The following is a 25557-nucleotide window of genomic DNA, read 5'->3' as shown; positions in this document are numbered from 1 at the left end:
ATCATAGTTTGTATTGTTAAAATCGAGTTTTTATAATATGTTTTTTCACATCTAATATCAGAAATATTTATGGCAGATAAAGATTTGAAGAGAATATATATGGATGGACCTTATGGTAAACGAGCTGTTAGTGGTACTTCTGCTCCGAAAAAGAAACTAGTCACTGGTGTAAGAGATACTACTGCTGGAAATCGAGATGGAACCGGTCCATTATGCAGCCGAATTGGTTGCAGTGGCAGGCTTAATACTAATACTAAAGGTGTTACTAAAAAACCCTTAGAAAAACCAAAACCGAAGCCTTTGAAGCCGTCTATCCGTTCATCTTCTAGCAAGGAAGTAATAGGCAGTTCCTCTTCAACCAGAAAAGGCTCAATTGTTCAAGATTCTAAGATGGAATCAAGCAGTGTTTCAAATGAGTCTGGAGGTAATGCGTCTGGAACTCAAACTCGTAAGTTGAAATCCAAAACTACTGAAATTAGGAAGGAGGAAAGTAGTTTAAGAGTTCAAAATAGTGAGTCAAACATTGTGAGGAAGAAAAGGTTGACTCAAGGAGAAAGCAGTTCATCTGCTAAGGGGAAAAAGATTGTTGGGACATCAACAACCGAAGTGCGTGTTTCTGATTTTAAAAGTTCAAGAAGTTTGGTATCTTCTAGAACCTCAAATGTTGTTTCGTCAGTTAGGACACGGAAACCATTGAATTCAAAAGCTTCCAAAGGGTCAAACAGTCAGCGGCCTGCTAAAAATGTCATTACCAACATGCCACGTACTCAAGAATCAAGTCATAGTGGTGATCATAGCACGGGTGATAGTTCTACAGATCGTTCTATTGCTGGCTCTGGGAATGATAACGGGGCCCGTCATTACAGCATTGAAGGAATTGCAGATGTAACTTCTCTGAGTTTGTCTTTTAACTTCAAACGGGTCAAAGGATGTGACCTATTTTGTTGATTTTGATATGCCGCGTGTGTTACGTAGTAATGTTGTCTTGTAATGTGGTGTTTTGCAGGTACTACTGGCACTTAGCAGGTTTGAAGAAGATAATGAGTTAACATATGAGGTAATTAGTCTCTCGTCTTTAATTCTTTATAAATTACAGGTGACAATTGTACATGATTCTAACATTACTTTTATATCTACAGCAATTACTAGAAGCAAGTTTACTCCTTGGTGGGCTTAATTTCTTTGATCAACATAGGGACATGAGATTGGATATTGATAACATGTCATACGAGGTTTATTTTCTTGTCTTTTGGCTCTATTGTTCATCTTTTAATGTCATACGAGGTTTACTTTCTCGTCTTTGACTTTATTATACTGTGTTTTTATTTCATTTACAGGAACTACTTGTGCTTGAAGAGAAAATGGGTACTGTGAACACAGCATTATCTGCAGAGGAACTGTCTAAGTGCATTAAAACTGGTGTATATGAGTGTGCAGAATCGGAGGATGAAAAAATGGTGTCCGGTTCATGTGCAGATGAAAAGAAATGTAGCATTTGTCAGGTATCATATGTTACATGTGCATAAATTTGATAACATGTTTTGAGGGGAAATGCTATATTATTATAAAAATCTTTATACTCGTCTTCCTAGTGACACGTGACAATCATCTATACGCTTACAAAAGGGCCCCACTATGTTACCCTTGTTTGGATGATTAACATGTGACATTAGGAGGATAGGTAGGACGATTTTTAGGAGGAAATAACATTTATTATGGGTCGTTTTTGTTTTATGGATCGGATAGGTATACATCATTATTGTCTTAAGTTTATTGTAATAATTATTAATAAGTTTTTTTATTATTATATTTCAGGAGGAATTTGTGAGGGGAGATGAAGTAGGAAGGTTGGGATGCGGACATGGGTACCATACCGCCTGCATTAACCAGTGGCTGGGACTCAAGAACTGGTGTCCCATTTGCAAGGCTTCACCACAACCTTTATCCACAGATTCTTAAATCACATTTTATTTCATTTCAGTTTTTAGTCATCATATGTACATACATACATAGGGGTGTTGGTTTTTTTGGCATTTAGCACTTGGTCTAAAATCTGAACCCTTCAGACATTTTGCTGATTCAGATTGTTTGTCAAAACATTAGACCATCCATTCATTTTAAGTTACTCTTTTACAACTAGTTTTGGTTTTTTGCTTAATATAGAAAAATACTTTTCTTTCTTTTTTAATTATATGTACATACGTGAATACGTAAGTGTTTAGAATTTCTGAGTCAAACGAAACTCGAAATTCTAAGACCATCAGCAACACTAGAGGCCATGAACGCCATTACTTAATGAACGGAAGTGAACCGTTAAAAGGGTTCAAGACCGGGGACCACCTTTCGGAGTGTATGTGTAAAGAAAGGTTCCTATGCATGGAGTGTTAGGCCTCCTTGTATCAGAGATGCGTGGGCCATATCAGGTCTAATGGGATCAAATATAATTCGTTCTAGAGAAACATTATACATTTAATAGTACACAAATCATCTCATGTTTAAGAGCATCTATAACAGCAAACTTATACAAACTGTCACATTATCAAAATTTTTCACTTTCTCCCACAACAACAAACTTCCAAAAGCTACCACATCATGATCTACTTATACAATTAATTTACATTTAACTACTTTTTATAACATATTTATTTCTATATTTCATATGTCTAAATATAATCCTCTTTTCATAAATAATATTTAAACACTAAATGGTTAAAATGTTAAAATTTTATAAGGTTTTTTAATTATGTATTAATTTTGTTCAGGGTCACTGTTGGGGTGTTTTCGATTTTATTATTATTATTTTAATTCTGTATCAATTTTTTTAATGTGACCGTTGTGGAGGGTTTTGATTTTTTGTTTATTATTATTATTATTATTATTATCCACAAACTGATTGTTGAAAACATAGATAGAAGCTTGATGTTTAATTTACTTAACTTATTATATTATTTTCTTTAATTTTGGGTATTGGTGGAGGGCCCATTATGCGGTTTGTTTCAAGGTTGCAAGCTGCGGACTTTAAATTTCAGATTTAGCTCCACAACAATGTCATATGCTTGCATCATCAGTATGTCAATGCCATGTGTATTCGGACTTTAGAGTCCAAGGCCACAGTTGTAATTGCTCTAAGTTATTTATTTTTTGGTGGGTCATTACTTTTAGTGGGCAATTTTATACAAAATTCCTTTTGTATTTGATAGGGATATTTTATACATAAGTTACACGAGTCAGACATGATGTTGAGAAGCTAGAGATTAAGCTAGCAAACATAAGAATTGGACATACAACCCTAGGGCTAAACCCATTAAGATGAAACCTATTATAATTGAACAATAATCATTCTCTCTATATGTATGATGTATACAAATATACAAACTTCCATTATGGGGATCAATTTGAGTACAAACATGTCGTATAACTTTACCAGACTCGTATAATCTTACCGAAACTGACTGGTTTACTAGTAACCATGGCCGGCTCCGAAAAGACGAAATTTTTTTTGGACCAAAGGCGAATTTTTTTGGCCTTAAATAAAAGGAACATTTATTTTGGGTTTAAACAATTTAATTTTAAGTGGGCTTACTTAGTTAAGGATTTGAGTTGTGTATAAAAATAAACATAAAAATGTCTCAACTAAGACTTGAACCCACAACCTCTTGGTTAGATGTCATGATTCTTTGTCACTAGACCAAATTAGTGGTTATGAAATTATTTTGAAACATTGATTATACATAAATTTTTTTCATAAAAATACATATATTTTTTTTATAAAAAAAAAATTCGGGCCTAACGAGTGTCGGGCTTGTGGCCGTAGACTACCCGGCCACACCCCTAGGCCGGCTCTGATAGTAACGTGCTACATCATAAGTTATACGACTTATATAAGACTATGTGTTATAAGAGATGTGAATCATAAAATGAACATAGAGCCAACACGTAAGCACATCACCAACTTTCGAATTCCACACAAAATCGAATATGTTTAAACTTAAAATATGAAATGCGGTTGTAACTTATTCGGGTGTTGAATTCAGATAATTTTGTTAGAACGAAAACTTTCTTGTATGGTAGGCCACCGCACTCTCTAATTTGGAGAGCCTCGTTACCCCACTTTGGCCCGACTATGTTTTCATAAGCGGGCTTACACTTGCTTCAGAGTTTGGCTTTGGCTTTTACCCGGGAAACCATACTGCCGGTTGCCACTTGACAGTTGTTGTGCCGCCACATAGCATAACTCTCTGGACTCTGGCATAATACACGGTGGGACTAAAAGCCGAGCGAACTCCGAATCTGAACTGACAGCTCGTAAGACGTAACTTAAATAATTCATTATAAGTATTCACTTACGTGAATCAAACATTACTAAGGGGGTGTTTGAGATTCTTTATTTTGCCTCCTTATAATTTTTCATTAAGTTAATAAGTTATAATATTGTAACTTATATAACTTTTTTCTCTCACAATATAAGTAATCTAAAACACCTTATTAATTTTCAAAAGGTTTATAAGTTATAAATCGGTGAAAATAAAGAATCTCAAACACCCCTTAAAAATAACAAATAAAAAAAAATAAAAGCAAATCTTATATTATAATTTATTTATAACCTGCAAGTACTAGTATGCTCATAACTCGTACTCCAGTTTACTCAACACCCAAAAATGGCGTCTATTTCTTCCTTATCCATATCCACCTTCATTTCTCCATACGCTCAAGCTCGCAACAGCAATAATAAACCACCCCGTAAACACCCCACCCTCAAAAACCCTAACACCAAAAAGCTCAACACTCAGCCTCTCTCCTCCGTCTCCGGCGGCCAAGCCACCACCTTCACCCGCTTACCACCCAAAGACGACTTCTTTATTAACCCCTCAGATCCCTCTTCCGAAATCAAACTCTCCGATTTAACCCCACCGGTTCAACTTAATAAACAAAAGAAACCAAACCCACCAATCAATAATAATAATAGTTATAATAATAGTTCCAATAATAATAATAATTTTAAGATAGAAGATGATGTAGAGGAAGATAAGGTTGAATCTAATGATGGGTTAGTGTTTGATTACGGTAAATTTGAGTTATTTGAGGTGGGTTCGGATGACGAGTTCGAAGAGGATGAGGAGTATGTGTTAGACGAATTCGGGTCCGAAAACGAAGAGGAATTGGAAGAGGATGTGAAGGAGAAGGAGAAAGGGGTTCCGGCGGTGATGAGATGTTTCGACCGGGCGAAAATCTATGTGCGGTCGGGTGACGGTGGGAACAGAGTGGTGGCGTTTCGTCGGGAGAAGTTTGTGCCGTTAGGTGGGCCGTCGGGGGGAGACGGTGGGAGAGGGGGGAATGTGTATTTGGAAGTGGAGAGTTCGATGAATTCGTTGTTGCCGTTTAGGAATAGTATTCATTTTCGGGCGGGGAGGGGAGGGCATGGGCAGGGGAGTAAGATGAATGGGGCGAAAGGGGAGGATGTGGTGGTGAAGGTGCCGCCTGGGACGGTGGTTAGGGCGGCGGGGAAGGATGGGGTGACTGGAGATGTGTTGTTGGAGTTGTTGCATCCGGTGATCAGGCTTTGTTGTTGCCGGGTGGGAGAGGTGGGAGGGGGAATGCTTCGTTTAAGTCGGGGACGAATAAGGTGCCGAGAATTGCGGAGAATGGTGAAGAAGGCCCTGAAATGTGAGTTATTTTTCGTTCTTATTCAGGTTTGAGTTCTTATATGATGATTCAGGGGTGTTTGGGTGCCATTTTAGCTCACAGCTTGCTCAAAGCTCTTTTGAAAAATCTCACTTAAAATAGGCTTGTTTGTAAGCTATATCTATATGAGATTGCTCGGTCTTTAAACGAGCTGAGTCTTTGCCTAGGTTGGCACAACTCGTGGCTGGCTCAGTAGCTAACTAGTTTAACTGGAATTTATATATGTATATGTTTTTAACTCGAATCCAATTTGACATATTTTAATGAAGGTTTAAAAAAAATCTTAATATTGAAAATTCCCCACATGCTAAAAGTAAAGCCCAAATTTTAGTATATAACTATATATAAAATATAACCCTAAAATATAATCTAAATTATAATATATATATATATATATATATATATATATATATAAATTATAAGCTATGTAGTTTATAAATTGTAAGTTATGTACTTATGTAGTTATGTGTAATTGTGTATGTTGTCAATATTATTATTAGTTTTTTGTATATATAAAAATGTATTAAGTTACAAATTTTTTTAAAAAAAATTTGAATTTACTTAAAAAATAAAACAGCCTGATTGACGTGCCATTAACTGGCTCGAGTTTTAGCAAGTTGTGCTTGGGCTTAATGTGTCAGCTTGTTAAGATAAGCGAGACGAGGGACTCTAGTGTCTACCACTTTGCTACCGTCTTGAAGGTTTGAATGATGATCATTTGTGATTGGTGTTTTTGAGCAGGTGGTTGGAATTAGAGCTAAAATTAGTTGCAGATGTTGGAATAGTGGGAGCTCCAAATGCAGGAAAAAGCACATTCCTAAGTGTTATTAGTGCTGCTCAACCAAACATTGCAAATTACCCTTTTACCACATTACTTCCAAATCTCGGTGTGGTTTCATTTGATTATGATTCAACTATAGTTGTAGCAGATCTTCCCGGTTTACTTGAAGGCGCGCACAGAGGTTTTGGTTTGGGCCATGAATTTCTTAGGCATACCGAAAGATGTTCGGCTCTGGTATACCTCTTTTTCATATTCGTTTTTATAATAACTTTTCATTTTACATTTTCATTTCTTAGTTATATACTGTTACACAACGTCACCACCTTTTATATTTGACGCTTTTCAAAATATTATTGTGAATTAATAATTTTGTCATAAAAATGGAGGCTTAGGTACACATTGTTGATGGCTCATCTCAACAACCCGAGTATGAATACGATGCAGTTCGGCTTGAACTAGAAATGTTTAGTCCTGAAATTGCTGAAAAACCGTATATAGTTGCATACAACAAAATGGATCTCCCTGATGCATATGAAAAGTGGGAATCATTCCAGAAACACCTTCAATCGCGTGGGATTGAACCGTTTTGCATCAGTGCAATAAATAGACAAGGAACTAGAGAATTGATTACTGCTGCTTATGAACTTATACGCCAACAAATTGAAGACAAAAAAGGAGAAAGTAAGTGATTTTCGTATTTTTGTTAAAATTCATAGACATTTGCTCTTTTTCTTTTTTATTTTAAAAAGCATCTGATGATTTTTGTCGCATGTAGGTTGGAGAGATCCTGTGCATTTTAGTCATGTGGCTGAAATGGTGAAAAAGCAACGGACGGCTCCCATTAATGAATTTCAAATCTCTCATGATAGTAGTTCGAAGACATGGCATATTGAAGGAGCTGGCTTGCAACGGTTTGTTCAAATGACTAATTGGAGGTACGTTTATTCTAATCTATTTTGGTTAATATTGTTGTAAATTGTAATGATAGTATGATACTGAAATGTACATGCTCTCCAACAGATATATGGATTCTGATTGAAGGTTTCAGCATGTGCTAGATGCATGTGGTGTTAACAAGTCGTTAATTAAACGTGGTGTGAAGGAAGGCGATACAGTCATCATTGGTGAGGTATGGTCAACCAACTTGTTTTGACCTAACCCGTTACCCGACCCAGACTCGACTGACTTACCCATTTTGCCACCTGTGCAAATGTTTACATGGATAACATACTTGGGCTGATTGATATCTTTTTGTACATGTTAGATGGAAATGGTATGGCATGATTCTCCAAACAGTTTTGGCCCTAACAGGAAGATCTCAACAGATTCTGTGAAATGGGCAGAGTGGAAATAAGCCATTTTTATTCTAGTCAAAGAAAGGAGCTGTTTATTTATGAAGGTGTGCATTATCCAACCACATACTTAACTTTATATATATATACATCTAAATATCGCGAATTACAAGTATTGGATAATCAGTTTCATACTAGCTGCAACAAAACTAAAACCAATTTTCCAAGGGTAGGCAGTAGGCTAATGTTGTTAGTTTGTTACCTACTTCTTTAGCTTTAAGTATTTAAAAGACTCATTTCACTAGCTAAAAACGTGTTTAACTATTATTATCACTTTGCTAAACCTAATAATATGTAGATGCTTACATGCAGTGGCTGACATGTGTATGAGTTATGCATTGCCGTAAGTAATGGAAGGATATGCCTCAGCAGGGCAGGATCTCACCCATAGACGATTGGCCAAAATATATCGAGCCCACAGTCCATCCCTGATTCTGTCAGTTTAAATTATTTCTTTTTTTGTTGTAAAACACATAAATTTTCTCATAATTTAGACTGAACCTGCCAGATTTATATTTATCATATAAAAGAGAGAGGGATGTATGCTTTTTAATAGTTTGAGAATTGTTGTAATAGTTTGAGAATTCTATGTTATGTCAATATGCTTTTTAAGAGTTTCGTGTTTTACATGTGTGCTTCTACTCTAGGTCTCACACTCTCACCCACATACGATAAATCCCTGTTATAAAGAGTTACATTAGGGTCACAGTCATTAAAGACGTATGACCTAATGTGTTGTTAAACAATGCTCACTAAAACCTTAGATGGTGTGTGTCAGTTATTCTTGTTTGTTTGACCTATGTAATAATGGCGTGGAATGCATGTCTGCCAAAAATGATTTGAGGTACAAAAATCAAGGTTGACTAGGACACATATCTTGAAAGAACTGGGTCAAATCGCCGTTGATAGCATCAAAAGCTACCATCTTCTCCACAGCATCCTGTCATTTGATTCATACTGCTATAGTTAATATGAGCAAATAGATAAAGACAACTGTAATGCGTTTATCTAATGTTTTGAATATGGCACCTTATATTGATCATCTTGAACTGTTAGCTTTTCATCACATGCTCGATCGATATGTACCCCTTTAGTGGTAGCATCCAATATAGATGCTGCTCTCCGAATTACTTCTTGAGGAACACCTACAGGATTGTATAATATCACAAGCCCAATTAAAGAAAAAGAAGAAAAGGAATATCCTTCTACAACTAATACTTTCCTCTAAACAAAACTTCATGCATTTTCCTTCGGTCGATAGAACAAAAAATTTTAATTTAGGGTTACAATAGACACCCTTTTACATTTGCACAACTATACCGTCACAGTTAGAGGGGTCAAACTACTAGAAAATATTGACACCGGATACCCTATTGATAATTTAGCTGATCGGAGGTCAACAACCCCCGGACCTGCTTTTGTCAATATATGATTTCTACAAGAAAAGGATTACACTGATATCCTTATTATTAGAAAATTTTAACTTGATATCCTAAGAATATTTTGGCAAATCATCGTGGTAATTAATAAAATGATATCATAGGATTAAATGCACACGATTTTTATTTTAACGTAGCATGGTTTAAACATACCAGCAAGTAGAGCACAGTGAAGACCTGAAAGCGAGAATTAAAGTGAGTGAAAAATAAAAACAGAAACACCAAAGTGAATAGCAAATACCAACTCACCGTAACTAAGAAGTGTATGTCCAGGAACTAGCCTGACATATACAAGAAGTCAAATTAACTACATGTCTAACAAAGTAAGCTTTTAAACATTGTTGATTTACCTATATAGAAATATAATTTCCTCAAGGTCTTCACTACTATTGTCGGGCCTTAGCACACTCATGGTGTAGTATTTGACTTTATCCGACTGGTGTTCGTCAATATATAGAAATATTAACTCGTCAGGCATGGATATGTTCCAGAAACTTTAAATCTTTCAAGTTGCATACCTGAGATAATTGACTATCAACAAATATCTGGGTCAAGTGAGTGCAAATTAGAACCTGCACCATAAACAGTCTCATATAGTCATATGATCTACTCCATAAGTTATAAGGGATGAGTAGTTAAAGAGTAACAAACCTTTGGGGGATCATACATCGAGATAAAATGATCAATAGTTCCACCAAGGAGACCAATACCATCTAAAACGGGAAATAAGGGCATGATTAGTGTACAATGCAAAACCAATTAAACGTAGAGCGTTAATGACTAACCTTCAGTAAGAGTTCCCTTGCCAAATTCATCTAGTAAACATAATGACCGAGAAGTAGCATGCCTTATAAGTTTTTGACACCAGTGTCAACTTCAAAAAAATATAAAATATTTCTTGGTTGGATGATAAGATCTCATTAAGTTACATAAAACATACCTTAGCATCATTCCCACTTGGTGTAAATCAATCATAAATGTGGATTGTTCAGCAGTCATAAGCTTGCCTCCCATAGCACAGAAAATCCTATCATTTCCGGGTACTAGTAAATATTTTTGAAGATTATTATGATCATTTATAAAGAGAAAAAGGATAAAGAAAAACCCAACCTATCAGTTAAACCCACTTTCGCGGCATCTGCTGGAACAAAACTTCCAATGTGGGCAAGAAAAACTATCAATGCTACCTGTGTTTTAATTTATAAATGACAATGTCATTGGTGAATTGAAAAAAAAATCAATCTTCATAACAACTTTTAAATTCTTTGATTGTGTTCAGCAGGCAAGTTTATATGAAACAAATACAAAAAGAAACATAATGTATATAGAAATAACCTGCTTTATATATATGCTTTTGCCTGAGTAATTAGGTCCTGTGATGATATGAACATTCCCTGAGAAATGAAATATGAAAAACTTGTAAAATATATATTATAAGATATAATAACAATTTCTAAATTCAAACAATATAAGAAACAATACCCTGATCAACTATCTTTGTATCATTAGGAATAAAAGTGTCAACTGTCATTTCCTGCAAAACATGTCTAGAACCAGCTAACTGTTACTCCCTACTTAAATGCATATGAATTCACTTAAGCAGTCTATTATGAAAAGTGGCACAAAACTCTGACCTTCCATTACGAATATCAAGCACGGGTTCAGCAGTCAGCGTGGGCCTTACATAATTGTTTTGACGAGCAACCAACGCCAATGACAAAAGGCTACAAATCCATGAGAAATTATAGCCAAGATCATACAATGTACCATGCTACAGAAGCCTTCTATGGAAATGAAAAAGTAAAAGGAATGAACAAATTGAGAATGTATCTGACCAGTCAAGTTCTGCTGCAAAATTGATTCCTGTTAGTAGATGCATTGAGAACTCAAGAATATGTGACACCAAGTCCCTTGTGATAGCTCTCTCCATGTCTTGGAAAGGATTGGGTAAACAGAAAAAGGAAACAAGAAATGTTTATTAAAACATATATGAACTTGTTCCTAAAGTTGTGTATAAATTCATTTAAAATGTACAAGAAAGTTACAAGTTATTTAATACCTAGAATTTTATGATATATGTCTCCTAGAAGGCTGTCCAGTTCTTGTGTCTTTGCATTGTGGTAGTAGAACCTTTTAACATCACCATCTTCATCTGAGAACTAGAAACAGAGCACATGTTTTCTAATTTGGGTTCAGAAAAACTTGTTCACAAACAGTAATTGCTTAACGCAACCAGCTTACAGCAAATTCATAGTCTTGAAGGTCCTCTAAAAAGCATTCATCTAGCTTTTCTTCAAAAATGCACATCAAATATCCTATTTGGAAACATTAGTCAAAAGTAAGAACATGAAAGAAACATTCAATTTCAACATTTGATAAACAATAGCTCAGCTTGTTTCAAAAGATAGCAGTCCATTCAACTCCAAGTCTTAATTGATCATGAAGTATTGCTGGTTAATATCTAATAAACTGTAGAGATCAAATATGGTAAAGAAGTGTAACATACCTATTTGATTTATATAAACCACTTGTGGAAGCACCTTGTCTCTGTACATGTAAGGAAGACGTGCAAGTTCCAATGCTGACACCTGTAAAGCAGTGGTATAATCAGATTAGCACAATGATACACAAAGTTAATAATTTTGTTTCATGTTCCACTGTTGACTCATTTAAAACATTTGTATAATCAAAAAACAACTTGTAATAGGAACTAATAGCACCTCCTCCAAAAATTCTGGTAATTCTTCATATATTTGCCTCAGTTCATCAAGCTGCATTGCATTATGAAGAAAAATTATGTCAAGAGAATGGAATATGCACATAAAGAAGTAAAATGGGTAGTTAAGGAAGCCAATAATCATGTCCTAAACCTCATCACAAAAACCATCTTTCACAGTTGTCTCGTAACCTTTGTCTTTAATTCTATTTACATCAATAACACCAATCACCTATAAAAATAACAATAAATCAGAAAATAACTGCTAAACTCAATATGTTTATGTTTTTCTGCAATTTAATCTAACTAACCAGTTCATATACATAAGCTAAGTCCATTGAGATGCATGAAGCAGCCTGTCACAATTCAAAATCAGTTAATACCCTGTCAACTAAAGCAATGATATGGTAACATATGACTAAAGACTACAGGGTTACCATGCAAGGGAAAACAATTCAATACCTTCTCAAAGATATTTACACTAAAATAGTTAGCCTGCTCCTGAAGATTTTCAGAAATTCCTAGTTCAAATATCTTGTTGATATGCAGAAGTGCAGAAAGGCTCTACAAGATAAAAGCATACATGGTTATATAAAAGTTGCTAATAAAGTCATAAAATGTATAAGCATCACAACTTGTCATCTAATATTCATGTCAATAATCAACAACTACAACAGATGTTACAGACGCATAAATGCGAACAAGTTGCTTATATAATTCACACAGCAAAGATAGTTCACATGAGCTCCTGACTCTAGAAGCAGATTTTAACAAAATAAGGTGTTTCAGACCAAAAACATCAGGATTGGAGACCAGAGTGAAGGACATATTTTGAACACTACGCACTTTTCTGTAAAATGAGTACTACTAGGTGGAACTTTAAAAAAAGTATGAAACGAAGAACAAAGAATACCTTCAGAAACGCAGTCCAATCACCACAGGTGCACACTGAACTTGGAGAGTTGAATTTCTGCCATGACAAAGAAATGAAAATGAGGGAAAATTATACATGATAAAGACAAAAGAATAATTCTTCAGCAGTTATAACATACTAACAGACTCGACACTAGCTATAGTGGATCATAATGGCAAGATAACAAATATTCTTATTACTGCAGAAATGTAGTGTACATGCAAAGCAACTCCAGAAGTTGTGGATCACCCATAACAAAAATTCAATCAAAGAAATTAGCATGTGATCAAACAGGAAAAAGATGGTGTTGTACCTTCAGTATGTGGGGAACATCCTTGACAGATTTCAGTGTATCAAGTAAAGAAGTCAACAGTTCTTCAGATGAAATAAAGAATGAAATCTGAATATATAGTAAAGGAAACAACTCACAAGGGTTTTTGTAGATATGAAATAAATTCACAGAAAAATGAGTATAAGTCATCCTTAAACTCTGATATATTATTCAAAAGATAGGATACAGCATTAAGACGGCTATTTAAGTTGTCAAGGTCTAGTATGGGCCTGAGAAACCATGTCCTTATACAAAAAAAAAGAACAATTATCCAACACCAACAGTATAAACTTGTAGGTAAAGTTCTATAATTACTGAAATTAAACTTGGAAATCCATGTTTACCTTAAAAGACGTTTACCCATAGGTGTTACACACTAAAATAGAAATCACTGATTAGATTATAACTTTTAAGGAAAAGCAGACTTAAATAAAGAATGCAATCTCCACACCTTATTCATCATGCCAAAAACAGAGAACCTGCAAATAAACAGATATCAGTAGTTCAGTACTTACTTTTAAGACATGAATAACAGAACTAGGAAAAAGATTACCCTTCTTTTGCTCTACCAATTCCCATGTGGCTTGGATGTTTGTCAGTTTGGAATATCTGCAATGCCTCATGAGCTGCAGAGTCAACTTTAAGAAATTTGTTTCTGCATTTTAGATGGGAAAATTATTACAGAGACCAGTAGATTCTAGTATGAATAAAGGAAAGATTATGATCAGATACAATGAAATTTGCATGACAGAATCTATTGCAATTGATACACTCCCACACTCATTTTGTTCAATAGTATCCACAACTCTTTCTGTCTCCAATATGGCAAGAAGCCCTCCACTAGCACGAACTTGCACTTCACTCTCAATGTCCATCATAGAACTTAGCTACAGTTAAACGAAAGCAAAATGAAGTGGTTTAAAAAATCGCATCAAACCAACAACAAAACTTGGTAAAATTATATGATAACTTACAAAGCAGATTCTTTCTTTGACGTTTAACCCATCATCCATTCCAGTTACCCGGAGATATACTAATCTGTATTGATAAAATAAAAGAGAAAATATCATAGGTACTAAGAAAAAAGATTAGAGGCAGAGAGATAACACGTCTACATCATTAGGCAAAATGAAATGATGCAACTAAACGCGCCATATTCAAATTAATTCATCTTATGCCTCTATTGTCTTATAACAGTGATTTATATTACTTATTAGAACAATAGCTTATTAGTTATTACAATCTGAATATTTCAATTTACACAACAAAAGGTATATGCAAATAATGATCTTCGCTTGTACAATGGCAGATCATATAAAAGGAAAAAGTATTTACAATACCCATGAACTGTAATTATCTAATCCCAATGTTCATATTTGCTAAAAGGTAGATAGTATTATTAGCCATTAGTTGAAAAGTATGTTTGTCAAATGCATTTACATTCAGTGCCCCTCAAAGCAGTCATCAATAATAAAAACTTTTGGCTGCAACCATATATTAGGTAAAATTGTATAATTGAAAACCTTCCTAATGCATACCATACCTGTGCCATGCTTGTTCATAACTAAATATTGAACTCTTCATAAGCTTCACAGTATGCGCCTCACTTGCACCATCTGCATCACCAACAGGAGTAATTACAGAACACGACGTCAACACGCATAGAGACTTCAAGAAACTTATGATGTTACCATTTTTCTGTAAAGCAGCTACTAGAGATTCTTCACTTTTGGTACTTGTGTATATAATCACAGGATTAACCTGATACTTGACTGAGACACGATAAAATAGGTAATAAAGTAAAGTTAACACTAAAAATGGGAAGGGTGACCAGATCTTAAATGATGAGCTAAAGCAGTTGGCTCCAATTTGGATGAAATATTGTACTTAAGAGGATAAGCAAAAGTATCATTTACCCATATCAATTAGAGGAAACTCTGCAGTATTGTCTTCCCAAAGTTCCAGCACATGGAGTTCACGTGTAAGACTATCATAATAGGAAACTCCAACCCTGACAACATGATTTTCATAATGAGTTAACCGCAGGATACTGCAAATTTTAAGATTATTATGTAAACTTCAACTCAATGATGATGACACATGAAATTCATCAAGATGGTAGTCTTAGCAGTTGGAACACATTATTCCCAGTAACTAAATGATATACTATTACAATTAAACCAAGAATGGATCATTATAGTGTGCTTATGCATACCACTGTTGTCACCTAAGAAGCTTACCTATGACCATGCATGAGGCAAGCCATGTAGACCTGCATGAAAAAGCCACATTAGTACCAAACAAATTCACACATAATATCGCATTATTAAACGCTAGGACAAACAGTTATAACACAAATGGATCCCCTTAAGGCAAAATAACATGTGTTTCCAAAGATGTATCTAGGAGAAGGTAGAATGCACAGGGGAATGAATGTTAATAAAGCACGTTAAATAGTTTTTATGGGGGAATCCTTTAATTAAACAACATCAATTTGTTACGTGGCAAGGCCTGATTCGACCGTTTTTAAAAAAGCCATTCGAGAGACTATCTGCCATTCTGCCTGTCTAGTTTGCTCATTAAAATTAAAACTTAAATCTCTATTGCTCCATATTCATGTTCTCTCATCTTCTTTATTTACTGGATCACTGACTATAAAGTTTATTCTACTGAATAAGTTGCAATTGGTGGGAAACTGGCTTGCAATAATGCGTCTAATTATGCACACACACTGAAATCAGAGATGATTGAGAGAAAGATGAACTCATATTTTCATTACTATCAAACTGTTGCAAACTACCAGCTATATAACAAAACTATTAACAACTAACTAACTAATGCCACATCAGCTAACTAACAAGAGCCACATCAGCAATTTGTACACGTCATCAAAGTAGCTAACTAACAAGAGTCACAGCAGCAATTTGCACATGTCATCAAAGTGTATAATACCAACACACACATAGCAAATGAAATTACAACGCACAATAAGTCAAAGTATCAAGCATCAGCATCAACATTCAACAATGCCTAATCAATCGAAGTAATTACGTGTAAGAAACGAACTGATCGAATGAATAATATACTGATTACGAGTACGAGCTACCGAATGACGTCGAAAATACACCTGATGCGCTGATTCTGCAGTTTCGTCAACCTCCTCCTCCATAGCACCAATCGAGCACGAAATTGATGATTGAAATGATCGACGAAGTGTGTTGTGTGTGTGATGGACTGGTATTTAAACGCACCGTGGTACCGTTGGGTTCAAAGAAGGAAAATCGAGTTGGTTATTGAACTTATTTCTATTTTGGTTCGGTTTACTTTTTTGTAATAATATCGCAAAGTTATGTAGTTAGTTTAGATTTAGTAATGAATGATATTATACTCTGATGCGGAATATGGTGACTGACTTTTGGGTTGATCGTATCGGTTCAAAGTTTTCGTCTTTGAATTTGGACCGTTTAAAGTATTTAAAAACCTTCTAGAAGGAGCAGTTTACAGAGATGTTAAACTCTATTTCATAGACTCCGGTAGTCACTTAACAATAACTGTCTTCCTTGTTTTTACTCCCTATGTCGCTGACCTTTATTAATTCTATCCCGACCTAATTGAAGACGATGAAAGTTGATTGTCTTTGTACGTATGTCGACTTCCAAACAAGGTTGTGTATCAGGTGAAGCTGAATCGGATTGAACTGAACTTGAAGATTATAAATAATCAAATTGGAGACAAGACTAATATAGTGTTGGGGTCGATCCTGGTTTTGAGGTTTAGTTGGACTGGGGTTGAGCGGGACCGAATATAATTTTATATGCTAACATGTTTCACATTATAGTTTTTCTTTGAACCAAACCCGAACTCAAAATTTATGGAAAATCAAAACCAAAGACTTGATGATACGGGGCGGGTTGGTGTTTCACATTGGGTTGGCAATAACCAAATATGAAATATTTTATACTAATCTGTTTCATATTTCGGTTTTCATCCGTACCAAACCCAAATTCATCCCAAAATTACCAAAATTAAGACAGAGAACTAAAATTAAATATTAATTTTAACCGGTCTTGAATTAGGTGTCCGAGTTACTCAATTTAACACAAGTTCTGATAAACTAGGTGAAACGAACACGTGAATCACATAATCTCTAAGATGGAATTGTACTTCCAAGCCTACAAAATATGGAATTGTAATAAATTGGCACATATATTATACTACCACTTAACTAGTCAAAAGTCACCAAAAGGAAGTCAACAAAACTTTCATATATTATACAAACTGGATTACCTTTTTCTATATAGATTCTTTCAAGCAGATTTTTACCAATAATGCTTAACAGTAAATGAATGGTATGTATATGAACGATAGTTTACCATGCGTGCTAGTATTACTTTGTTTAATTTGGCTTTTTCACTCTCATCTCCCATAATGCTCTTTTAACGAGGATGAAAGGTGAACACACTTTTGCCAATTAAACGCTTACGCTTTTGCCAATTAAGCGCTTACATGTCCCTTTTTCACTCCTCTCATAACGAAAAGTTTAACACGTTTAACATCGGATATAATATATTCCGTCAATAAAATTTAACATGTCACAATTAGGAGCCACAAACTTTTAAGTCTAATATATAAATTTATAATTTAAGAAAGTAAAAGTTTTATTTTTAACATAGCAAGTAATAAACCACATCGATTAATGTAGGGCTAGCTCACTTGATAGAGACATGTGTATTTTAGAAGGGGGGTCACATGTTTAAATCTAAACAAAGATAAATAAATAAAAAACAAACCACTCATCGGGTTCCTTTATGAGCTATGTACAGACCGGTACAATTTCCAATTTTTTTGAAAAACTCGATGAAGGTACTAATGCTATGTGTAGTGGAGGAGCTACAATTTGGGGTGAATTGCGACACGTGGCGCCCAGTCAGCAAGGGGTGAGAATTTGTTTTTGGGATGTAATGGTGTAGGTGTTACAAGTTGGGCCCACAATATCTTTTTTATTATTTTCTTTTTATAATTAAACTAATCAAATAAAAACCAATTTATTTAAATAATTAAATAAAAATGCATTAAAATTAAAAAGAAATACAAAAAAATACATAACTAAAAAAAAGATATGTAACTAAAAATAAAAATACTAATATCCATAATATTCGCGCATTTTTTCGACTCGTCGTCGTTGCAATAATACGGCCTCTTCGTATGACCCGACCGCTTTGAGGGGTTCGTATTCTTTACTCATTTCCCACAACTCCATCATAGCAGCAATCTTTTCGTGTTGTTTGTTGGTTTCTCTCACAATATCGTTGAGTTCCTCGACAAACTTTACGTGTTTTTTGATGATTTCGGTCATGATAGCGGTGAGTTCCATGGATTTCGGTTGGTTCGAGTTGTTTGTAGGATTCATTTTGCTAGATTTTTTTGAAGAATTTAGGTATGAATTATGTATGAAATAAAGAAGAATGTGTATGTTTATATATATATATATATATTGTTTAATTTATTTTTTTTTAAATTATTTTTGACCGTTTGAAACGGTAATAATAATAATAAAATAATATTATTTTTAAACAATTTGGGCGACAAGAACACTCCGCCCCCGCCCCTTTTTGCCCAAAAATCGGCCCGGGGGGGGGGGGGGTGTTCGCGCCCTTCTCACCCAAAATCGCCCAAACTCAAGCCCCATACAGCCACATGTACCATAAGAAAAAATTAGATAAATGTCGGTATCTAACCCGATTTTTAATTAAAAAAGAAAAAGATGGTACCGTAACGCCTTGTTCTTGAGTTTTTTAACCAAGGAAAGAAAAGAAAATGAGAGGAAATGATAAGAAAAGGAAGGGAAGAGAAGAAATTTTTTTTTAATTAGGTGTTCTTGAGTTGGAAAGAAATTAAAGAAAAAAATAATCATACTATTTTTAGAAGGATAACTTATTAAAAAACTATATTAATTTAATCCCTCAAAAATCCCGTTACTCATTTCTTTTCCATTCACGAACATCCAATTTTTTAACTACTCTCATTTTCTTTTTCTCTTTTAAAAAAACTAAAGAAAAGGCCGTTAAGGGTACCTGGTTGCATTTGCTGGTCCTTAAACCCCTGCTTTCTTATTTACTCACTATTCACCTTCAAGACTTCAATCAATTTCCTGCAAAAGCTCAAAGGAAAGGTGCGCGTAAACCCTAACCGAAATTCTGTTTCGTGGTTATCTTTGATATAATTTCTGTGGATTAAAATTTTGAAAGCATCGACATCAATTTCAATTCTGATTTCGAGAGGGCTTGCAATTGATATCAAATTGAGATGGCAAGCGCAGTAGACGTTGCCGGAGAACCAATTCCGACGTCGGCGGTGCTGATGTCAGCACATATCCGGTAGACGCAGAGGCGAAAATGTTGCGTTTCTTAAGTGCAAAAAAGACGATCCTAACCCTGATAAATGCCTTGATAAAGGCAACCAACTAACCAAGTGACCCGCTGTGTCCTCTCGTTGTGAGTATACATTTTATTTTATGTCTAATTTTAATGCTAAACATAAATTGCACAGAAAAATTATGGTTTTTAGGGTATTATATGCTTTCACTAGTTAGTTGATGAACTCACAGTAGCATGTTGGATAACATTGGGATAGTGTGTCTTAGTTTTACTGAATAAGTGTGTACGGGTACCCAGGGCACCTCCTCCATGGAGGTTTTGGTTGCTCGGTATGCTCAGCGCAAGCCTCTCGGGGTCGAAATTCTTAATGGAGAATCGGTTTCGTGAAACCGATTGAAGAATGCTTGTTGAGGAATTGGTTAGTCAATGCTTGTTCGGTAACAGTAACACCACCTTAGTGTCGGTTACAATTCGGTTTGTGAAATTGGTTAGGTGACACGCGGAATTCTTTGGGTTCTCTCTTTACGCCTTCGCCCCGAGCACCCTAACATCTACACTATATAAAGATATCTTAGGTAGGGTTTCATTTTTTAGCTTTGGGCACATAGATGATCTCCTAGATTTATTCTTTTCATTGATTAGTATTTTGATTGTCGGAGCTAGCTCGAGGAGGGCACATGATCAGATTAGGTTGTATGCAAGTGGGTGACTTTGCCTAGCCCAACAAGACAGCAACTATGACGTGCGTAATCAACTAGGAAGATCAATTGATGATAAAGTGTTTCATTAGGTTTTTTGTGGAGCTCATGACATGTGCATCAAATGGATTGATAACTTTTGGCTACTTTCTTGTCAATCTAGATGTTCATATCTTGCCTCATCTGGCTTTTCTACGAGGTTTTTCTATATATTTGTTAAGGAAGACTCAGTTTTTGTTTGATCATTGTGAAGAATAGTCTGCGAGGTCAACTATTAATGGAATTTGTAGGTCTATTTTGGAAATTTGATTTTGCAGGCTGAAAGATCTTCATCAGAAGTGCACAAAAGATATGGATGCTTATGTTGGTTGTATGTATCAGAACATCGATGAATATGAATTATGTCGCAAAGAGCAGAAAGATTTTGAGAAAGCTTGTCCGTGAAATTGCCCGGTTGGAACACAGTGCCCTTAATAAATTCACACTTTCTATGCAACTTTCCGAGCATTGTTATAATTGTAACTTTACCTGCATCAATCCGGTTGCAATAAATTTTCATGCTTCCACAGAATTCTTGAATATTTTGTGGATCAATGTTGTATGCAGTAAATACTGCTATTGTCCTGAGTGTTCTTTATTAATTTTCTCTCTTGACAGATAATTTTGATGAACATATTTTTTCATATCTAATTATAATTTTCTTAAAAATGTAAAAATACATCACTAGTCTGTAAATTTATCCCCAAAAAAATAAAAAACAAAAAGTTGGTGAATGGAAGATGCCTCTTCAAAGTATCCATTCTACACATAATAAACATTTAGCCGTCGGCATTATTATGCACATACAAATAAATAGGACATTAAAAAAGAACCATATAAGTGCATACATCTTGTCCACGGTCCTTAATCGTTGCAGTTGAGCCCTCCAATCACCAGATTCCATGGCAGGGTCACCAACAATGCAATTTGCACTCTCAGTAGACAGCCGATTACTCGTATCCATCTTCTATATAGTGATGGTTTTTCAATCCTATTGTGACAGTCTAAAATGATATTATTTTTCGAACATATCAGCAATGCAGGATCTTAACAGCATAGCTAGAAAACAACAAACTCTACTCACACAGTACTAATATTTAACAAATTCAAGATGTACAAACTGTTAATATAAAATGCTCATTTGATCAGTTTCGATTCAAGTTTCACGGTTCTAAGGCTTCCAACACCAGAAAAAATATACAAATTTCAGTACTTGAACAAAATAAAATCTTGTAACCAATTCTCCAAGTAATTAGAATTTTGAAAGATATTTGATCTGTCTCATCTCAAACCATCTAATTCTCACGGGGTGCATATGAGCCGAGCAGCTAGCGAGGTACTCGAGCTCGAATCGATAAGAAGCTCGAAACGAGCCGAGCTTGAGCCCCAAATAAAGGTCGTTTAGTTAGCCTGAACTCAAGCCTTATATGGGAAGCTCGTTTAGGCTCGTCGAGCCTTGTTTAGTTTTAAGTTTTTCCTCTTTTGGACTCGTATTCATTAATTTCACACTACACAATCTTTGGCTCGTTTAAGGTATTACACGTGCTCGAGCCAAGCTTAGGCTCGTTTAAATTTTTTCTCAAAATATATAAAAACACATAAATAAATTAATGAATAATAATGAGCCGAACAGAACTTGAAAACACAACTCAGCCGAACTCGAGCCTAGTCTAGCTCTTGCTTGGCTCGGCTCCACCCGTAGCCCTTAAGATTGAAATGAAAATCATATCAATCTTGCAATTAAAGGGTACACGATCAAAATTCAAAGCAGTATACCAAAAGACTAAATTGGTAATTGTAAATACATACCAGATGCCTTGGACGTAAACAGAAGTTAAAACCCCAAAATTACAAGTATTCAAAAGTAAATAATCGATTCGAGTGTGTGACAATATGATAGGATGCTACATACGAAGTAAACTATGTTTTTTTGTTTTTTTTTTTATCTCTATGATGATTTGTCAAAAATAACACTTTTGTCCAAATTTGTTTTTAGCTTCTTTACAATTCATTAATTTCATTCTCCTATAATAATAATAATAATAATAATAATAATAATAATAATAATCATCTGATATATGTCGGCACATGGATAAAAAAAAGGTACATCTTGTAAAACTTTTTATTTTAAAAGTTATAAAATAAAAACTAATTATGATTAAATTAAACATAATATTAAGAAAAATACCAACAATTTAATAAAAAAACCTCGTCCTAATTGTTTTTTTTAACCTAAAATAGTCGCCCCAACCTGTTAAGTGCTACAAATTACTCATCCCGACAATTTCCTAGCCTAAAATAGTTGTCCTGACCAGTTTTAGGAAATACTTGTTGACAGCAAGAATCTAGTCGTTCCGAGTTGTTTGTGGTGTGTATGTTGGGAACATGTTGCAAATCGTGGGTAAAACTCGAAATAACTTTTTTAAAGTGTGTATTTTAGGAATTTCCTAGTTAAGTAACTATGTAACTATGTTGAACAAAAGAATATTTTACTCTTTTTACATATAGGGACTGCAAATGAAATTTGATAAAACTTCATGAACAATTTTAATAGTTTAAACTAAAGTAAAAGTGTTAATTCGTTTTACCTTTATTGGTAAATATCTTAAAGAGAACATGAATAGGGTAGTGGTAAATACTTTTCTAAAAAACATCCTCTTGAGACGTGTAACATTTCTATGATTTAAACTCTTAACTTAAAAGAATTCTCTTAATATGATACGTTTTATAATTTTAAAATCCTTGAATAATCTCTCTAAATCGTGTACATGTCACTTTCAAATTTGATGTAAACATTCCCATCTTCACTATCATATTCATTAAAATTTAGTTTTTAGCAGGGATTACATTTGTGTATTTTCATACATAGAAAATTAAATTATAATCAACCGAAACAACATGAGTAATACAAACATGTATAATACACGTCAGAGAAAGGACAAAGAGACTAATATATATAAGTTTAAAATCTAAACAAACTTTCGAACAAAATAATATTAAAATCAACCGAAATAAATTAACAATAAATAATCGTAACAACCCGTGTAATACAACTTATGTACAAAAAACTAAATTCAACTTAAATAAATTATCAATAATCAAAAGAACACACGCAATACACGGGGCCATAATATAGTTTTACATAAATAAATGTCATGTGTTATAAGTTAGCAGGCTATAAGCTAGTTTTTGTTCAGGGTGTGTTTGAGATTCCTTATGATTTTTTAACTTTCTGAAAAGTTAAATGATGTTTGAAACGTAAATGAAGAAGTTTGATAAATTACAACTTTATAACTTAGAGCATTCATATCAGCGTCTCTATCTCTATAATTACACTAAAAACACGAAATTTTCTCTTTCATATAAAATTAAATACTATTTTTTTACATATTTATTATTATCTTTTATCTCCCATACACTAACAACCATTTTCAAATAAAATATATTAAAAAAGAAATAGAGAATGAATAGTGTTCATTCAAATTTACATTTCTTATTCAATTTTTTCTATCCTCTACTCACAACCACTTACCATTCTATGTAAACTTTTAAAAATATATCTATAAATAAATCACACGGACCAAAATAAGAAAACATATACACAATACACCCTAGGGGTGAGCACGGTTCGGTTATTGGGTGAAACCAAACCTAAACCTAAGCTATCGGTTATTTTATAATATCAACCAATCGGTTTTCGGTTATTCGATTATTCGGTTATTCAGTTTTCGGTTATTTTCGGTTTCGGTTTAGGTTATTTTCGGTTTTTTTTATTGTGAGTAGAAATTACAAAAAAAACAAAGAATTCAAAAAAAAAAAAAAAAATAGAGTACCTCATACATATTGAATTCAAAATACAAAAATAGACACGTGTTATGTGGAACCAAACAAATACAAAGTTGTTTAAGTAGTAGAGTTTAAACTTCAACAATGTTCTTAATAAAAAAAAAACTAAAGGTTTCTCGAATCTTTATTCATTGTCTTATTCGTCTTCAAAGTTTAGACCCAGTCTTGATCATTTTCATCATCATCAATGGTAGATTATTTTGGTGTTATGTTTCTGGTCATTACATCTTAAAAAAACAAGCAGAAAACATAGGTTCGATTAATCGGTTCGGTTCGGTTTTTTTCGGTTTTATTAAAATGGATAACCTAACCTAAACCCAAAAATCGGTTTTCCGAAAAACTAAAAATTTAACCGTCGGTTAATACTTCGGTTCGGTTTTTTCGATTCGGTTACTTCGGTTATTCGGTTTCAATTCGGTTTTATGCTCACCCCTAATTAGAGGTGGTCAAAAAAACCGGTCCGGGAACCGGTTTGCCGGTTTAAACCGGAAACCGGTTTTTAAGAAAACCGGTTTTTTTAAAAACCGGTTTGACCGGTTTACAAACCGCCGGTTTGTATATCGGTTACACGTTTTAGAGCCAAAACCGGTTAACGAACCGGTTATAAAAAACCGGTTTTTTTTAATAACCGGTTATAAAAAAACCGGTTAACCGGTTTTTTTATAAACCGGTTTTTGACCGTTATAAAAAAACCGGTTAACCGGTTTTTTTATAACCGGTTAACCGGTTAAAAACCGGTTTTTTTCCGTTGTATAACGGCTATACAGCCGTTTTTTTTTGACCGTTTTTTTTTTTTTACCATTTTACCCCCACAAACATCTATATATAGTTTAGGTTGTGTATTGGTTAGATCACACTCGATTATACAACTCCAAACGCTCTAAACGTTTATTTCATACGCGATTATTTTGTTATCTCACGCTCAATTATACCACATTACCACTCCATACGCTCTTATTTCGTAGTCGATTATCATGGCCTCCCAAAGTGCTGCTTCATCCGTCAACATGGGTGCCTCGAACACAGGAGAAACGGTCGTTCGGGTCATCCCCACGAAACGAAACCAAGATGTTTGGCAACATTTCGACCTATGCGAAATGTCTAACGGTAGCCAAAAAGCTCGATGCAAACATTGTTTGAAGTTTTATGGCAAAGATGCAAACTCCACTTTAAAAGAGCATGTACAAAGGCCCTTTTGCAAGGCCTTGAAGGACGAATCGGGAAGTAGTTCGTAGCCGGAGATGACGAATCAAGGAACGGTGTTTACGTACGACCTTGAAGCGGTACGTCAACAGTTTTCAAACTTTGTGATTCAACAAACACTTCCTTTCAACCACTTCGACAACCCTCAATTCACGGAGATGATGCAAAAGTATGTTCAAC

General features: G+C 34.5%; 2 protein-coding genes, 1 long non-coding RNA gene and 1 pseudogene across 4 annotated transcripts; 2 read left to right on the top strand and 2 right to left on the bottom strand.

Annotated features, from left to right (window-relative positions):
* Positions 1-46: 46 nt before the first annotated feature.
* On the top strand, positions 47-2287 carry LOC143561547 (uncharacterized). Its single transcript, XM_077049602.1, has 5 exons — positions 47-885; positions 1007-1057; positions 1140-1232; positions 1338-1502; positions 1816-2287. The coding sequence occupies exons 1-5, from the start codon at positions 70-72 to the stop codon at positions 1957-1959; spliced, it is 1269 nt and encodes a 422-aa protein (XP_076905717.1). The 5' UTR covers positions 47-69; the 3' UTR covers positions 1960-2287.
* A 2346-nt stretch (positions 2288-4633) lies between these two features.
* Positions 4634-8221, top strand: LOC143561548 (GTP-binding protein OBGC, chloroplastic-like; annotated as a pseudogene). The gene is made up of 7 exons (XR_013140326.1): positions 4634-5664; positions 6424-6697; positions 6856-7144; positions 7239-7398; positions 7484-7592; positions 7728-7862; positions 8128-8221. The product of XR_013140326.1 is annotated as a GTP-binding protein OBGC, chloroplastic-like (transcript).
* Positions 8222-9247: 1026 nt separating this feature from the next.
* LOC143561546 (DNA mismatch repair protein MSH5-like) lies at positions 9248-16486 on the bottom strand. The gene is made up of 32 exons (XM_077049601.1): positions 16342-16486; positions 15455-15486; positions 15131-15225; positions 14906-14986; positions 14758-14830; positions 14189-14252; positions 13947-14101; positions 13768-13869; positions 13666-13693; positions 13559-13590; positions 13402-13459; positions 13197-13283; positions 12884-12940; positions 12433-12534; positions 12282-12326; positions 12125-12202; positions 11975-12025; positions 11761-11842; positions 11496-11569; positions 11314-11413; positions 11090-11186; positions 10889-10978; positions 10737-10801; positions 10590-10648; positions 10365-10441; positions 10195-10281; positions 10040-10101; positions 9906-9967; positions 9773-9826; positions 9605-9690; positions 9504-9535; positions 9248-9431 (listed from the first exon to the last, which is right to left on the bottom strand). The coding sequence occupies exons 1-32, from the start codon at positions 16381-16383 to the stop codon at positions 9361-9363; spliced, it is 2280 nt and encodes a 759-aa protein (XP_076905716.1). The 5' UTR covers positions 16384-16486; the 3' UTR covers positions 9248-9360.
* Positions 16487-21055: 4569 nt separating this feature from the next.
* On the bottom strand, positions 21056-22168 carry LOC143561536 (uncharacterized). Its single transcript, XR_013140322.1, has 3 exons — positions 22138-22168; positions 21177-21332; positions 21056-21090 (listed from the first exon to the last, which is right to left on the bottom strand). It is a non-coding gene; the product is annotated as an uncharacterized LOC143561536 (long non-coding RNA).
* Positions 22169-25557: the final 3389 nt, after the last annotated feature.

The sequence above is a fragment of the Bidens hawaiensis genome, unplaced genomic scaffold (genome assembly GCF_021521415.1).
Source record: "Bidens hawaiensis isolate Kalapana, Puna unplaced genomic scaffold, B.hawaiensis_p1.1 tig00020699_1, whole genome shotgun sequence".
Lineage (NCBI taxonomy): Eukaryota > Viridiplantae > Streptophyta > Magnoliopsida > Asterales > Asteraceae > Bidens > Bidens hawaiensis.
The sequence above is the reverse complement of the archived record's forward strand: the minus strand, read 5'-3'. Positions and strand labels throughout refer to the sequence as shown.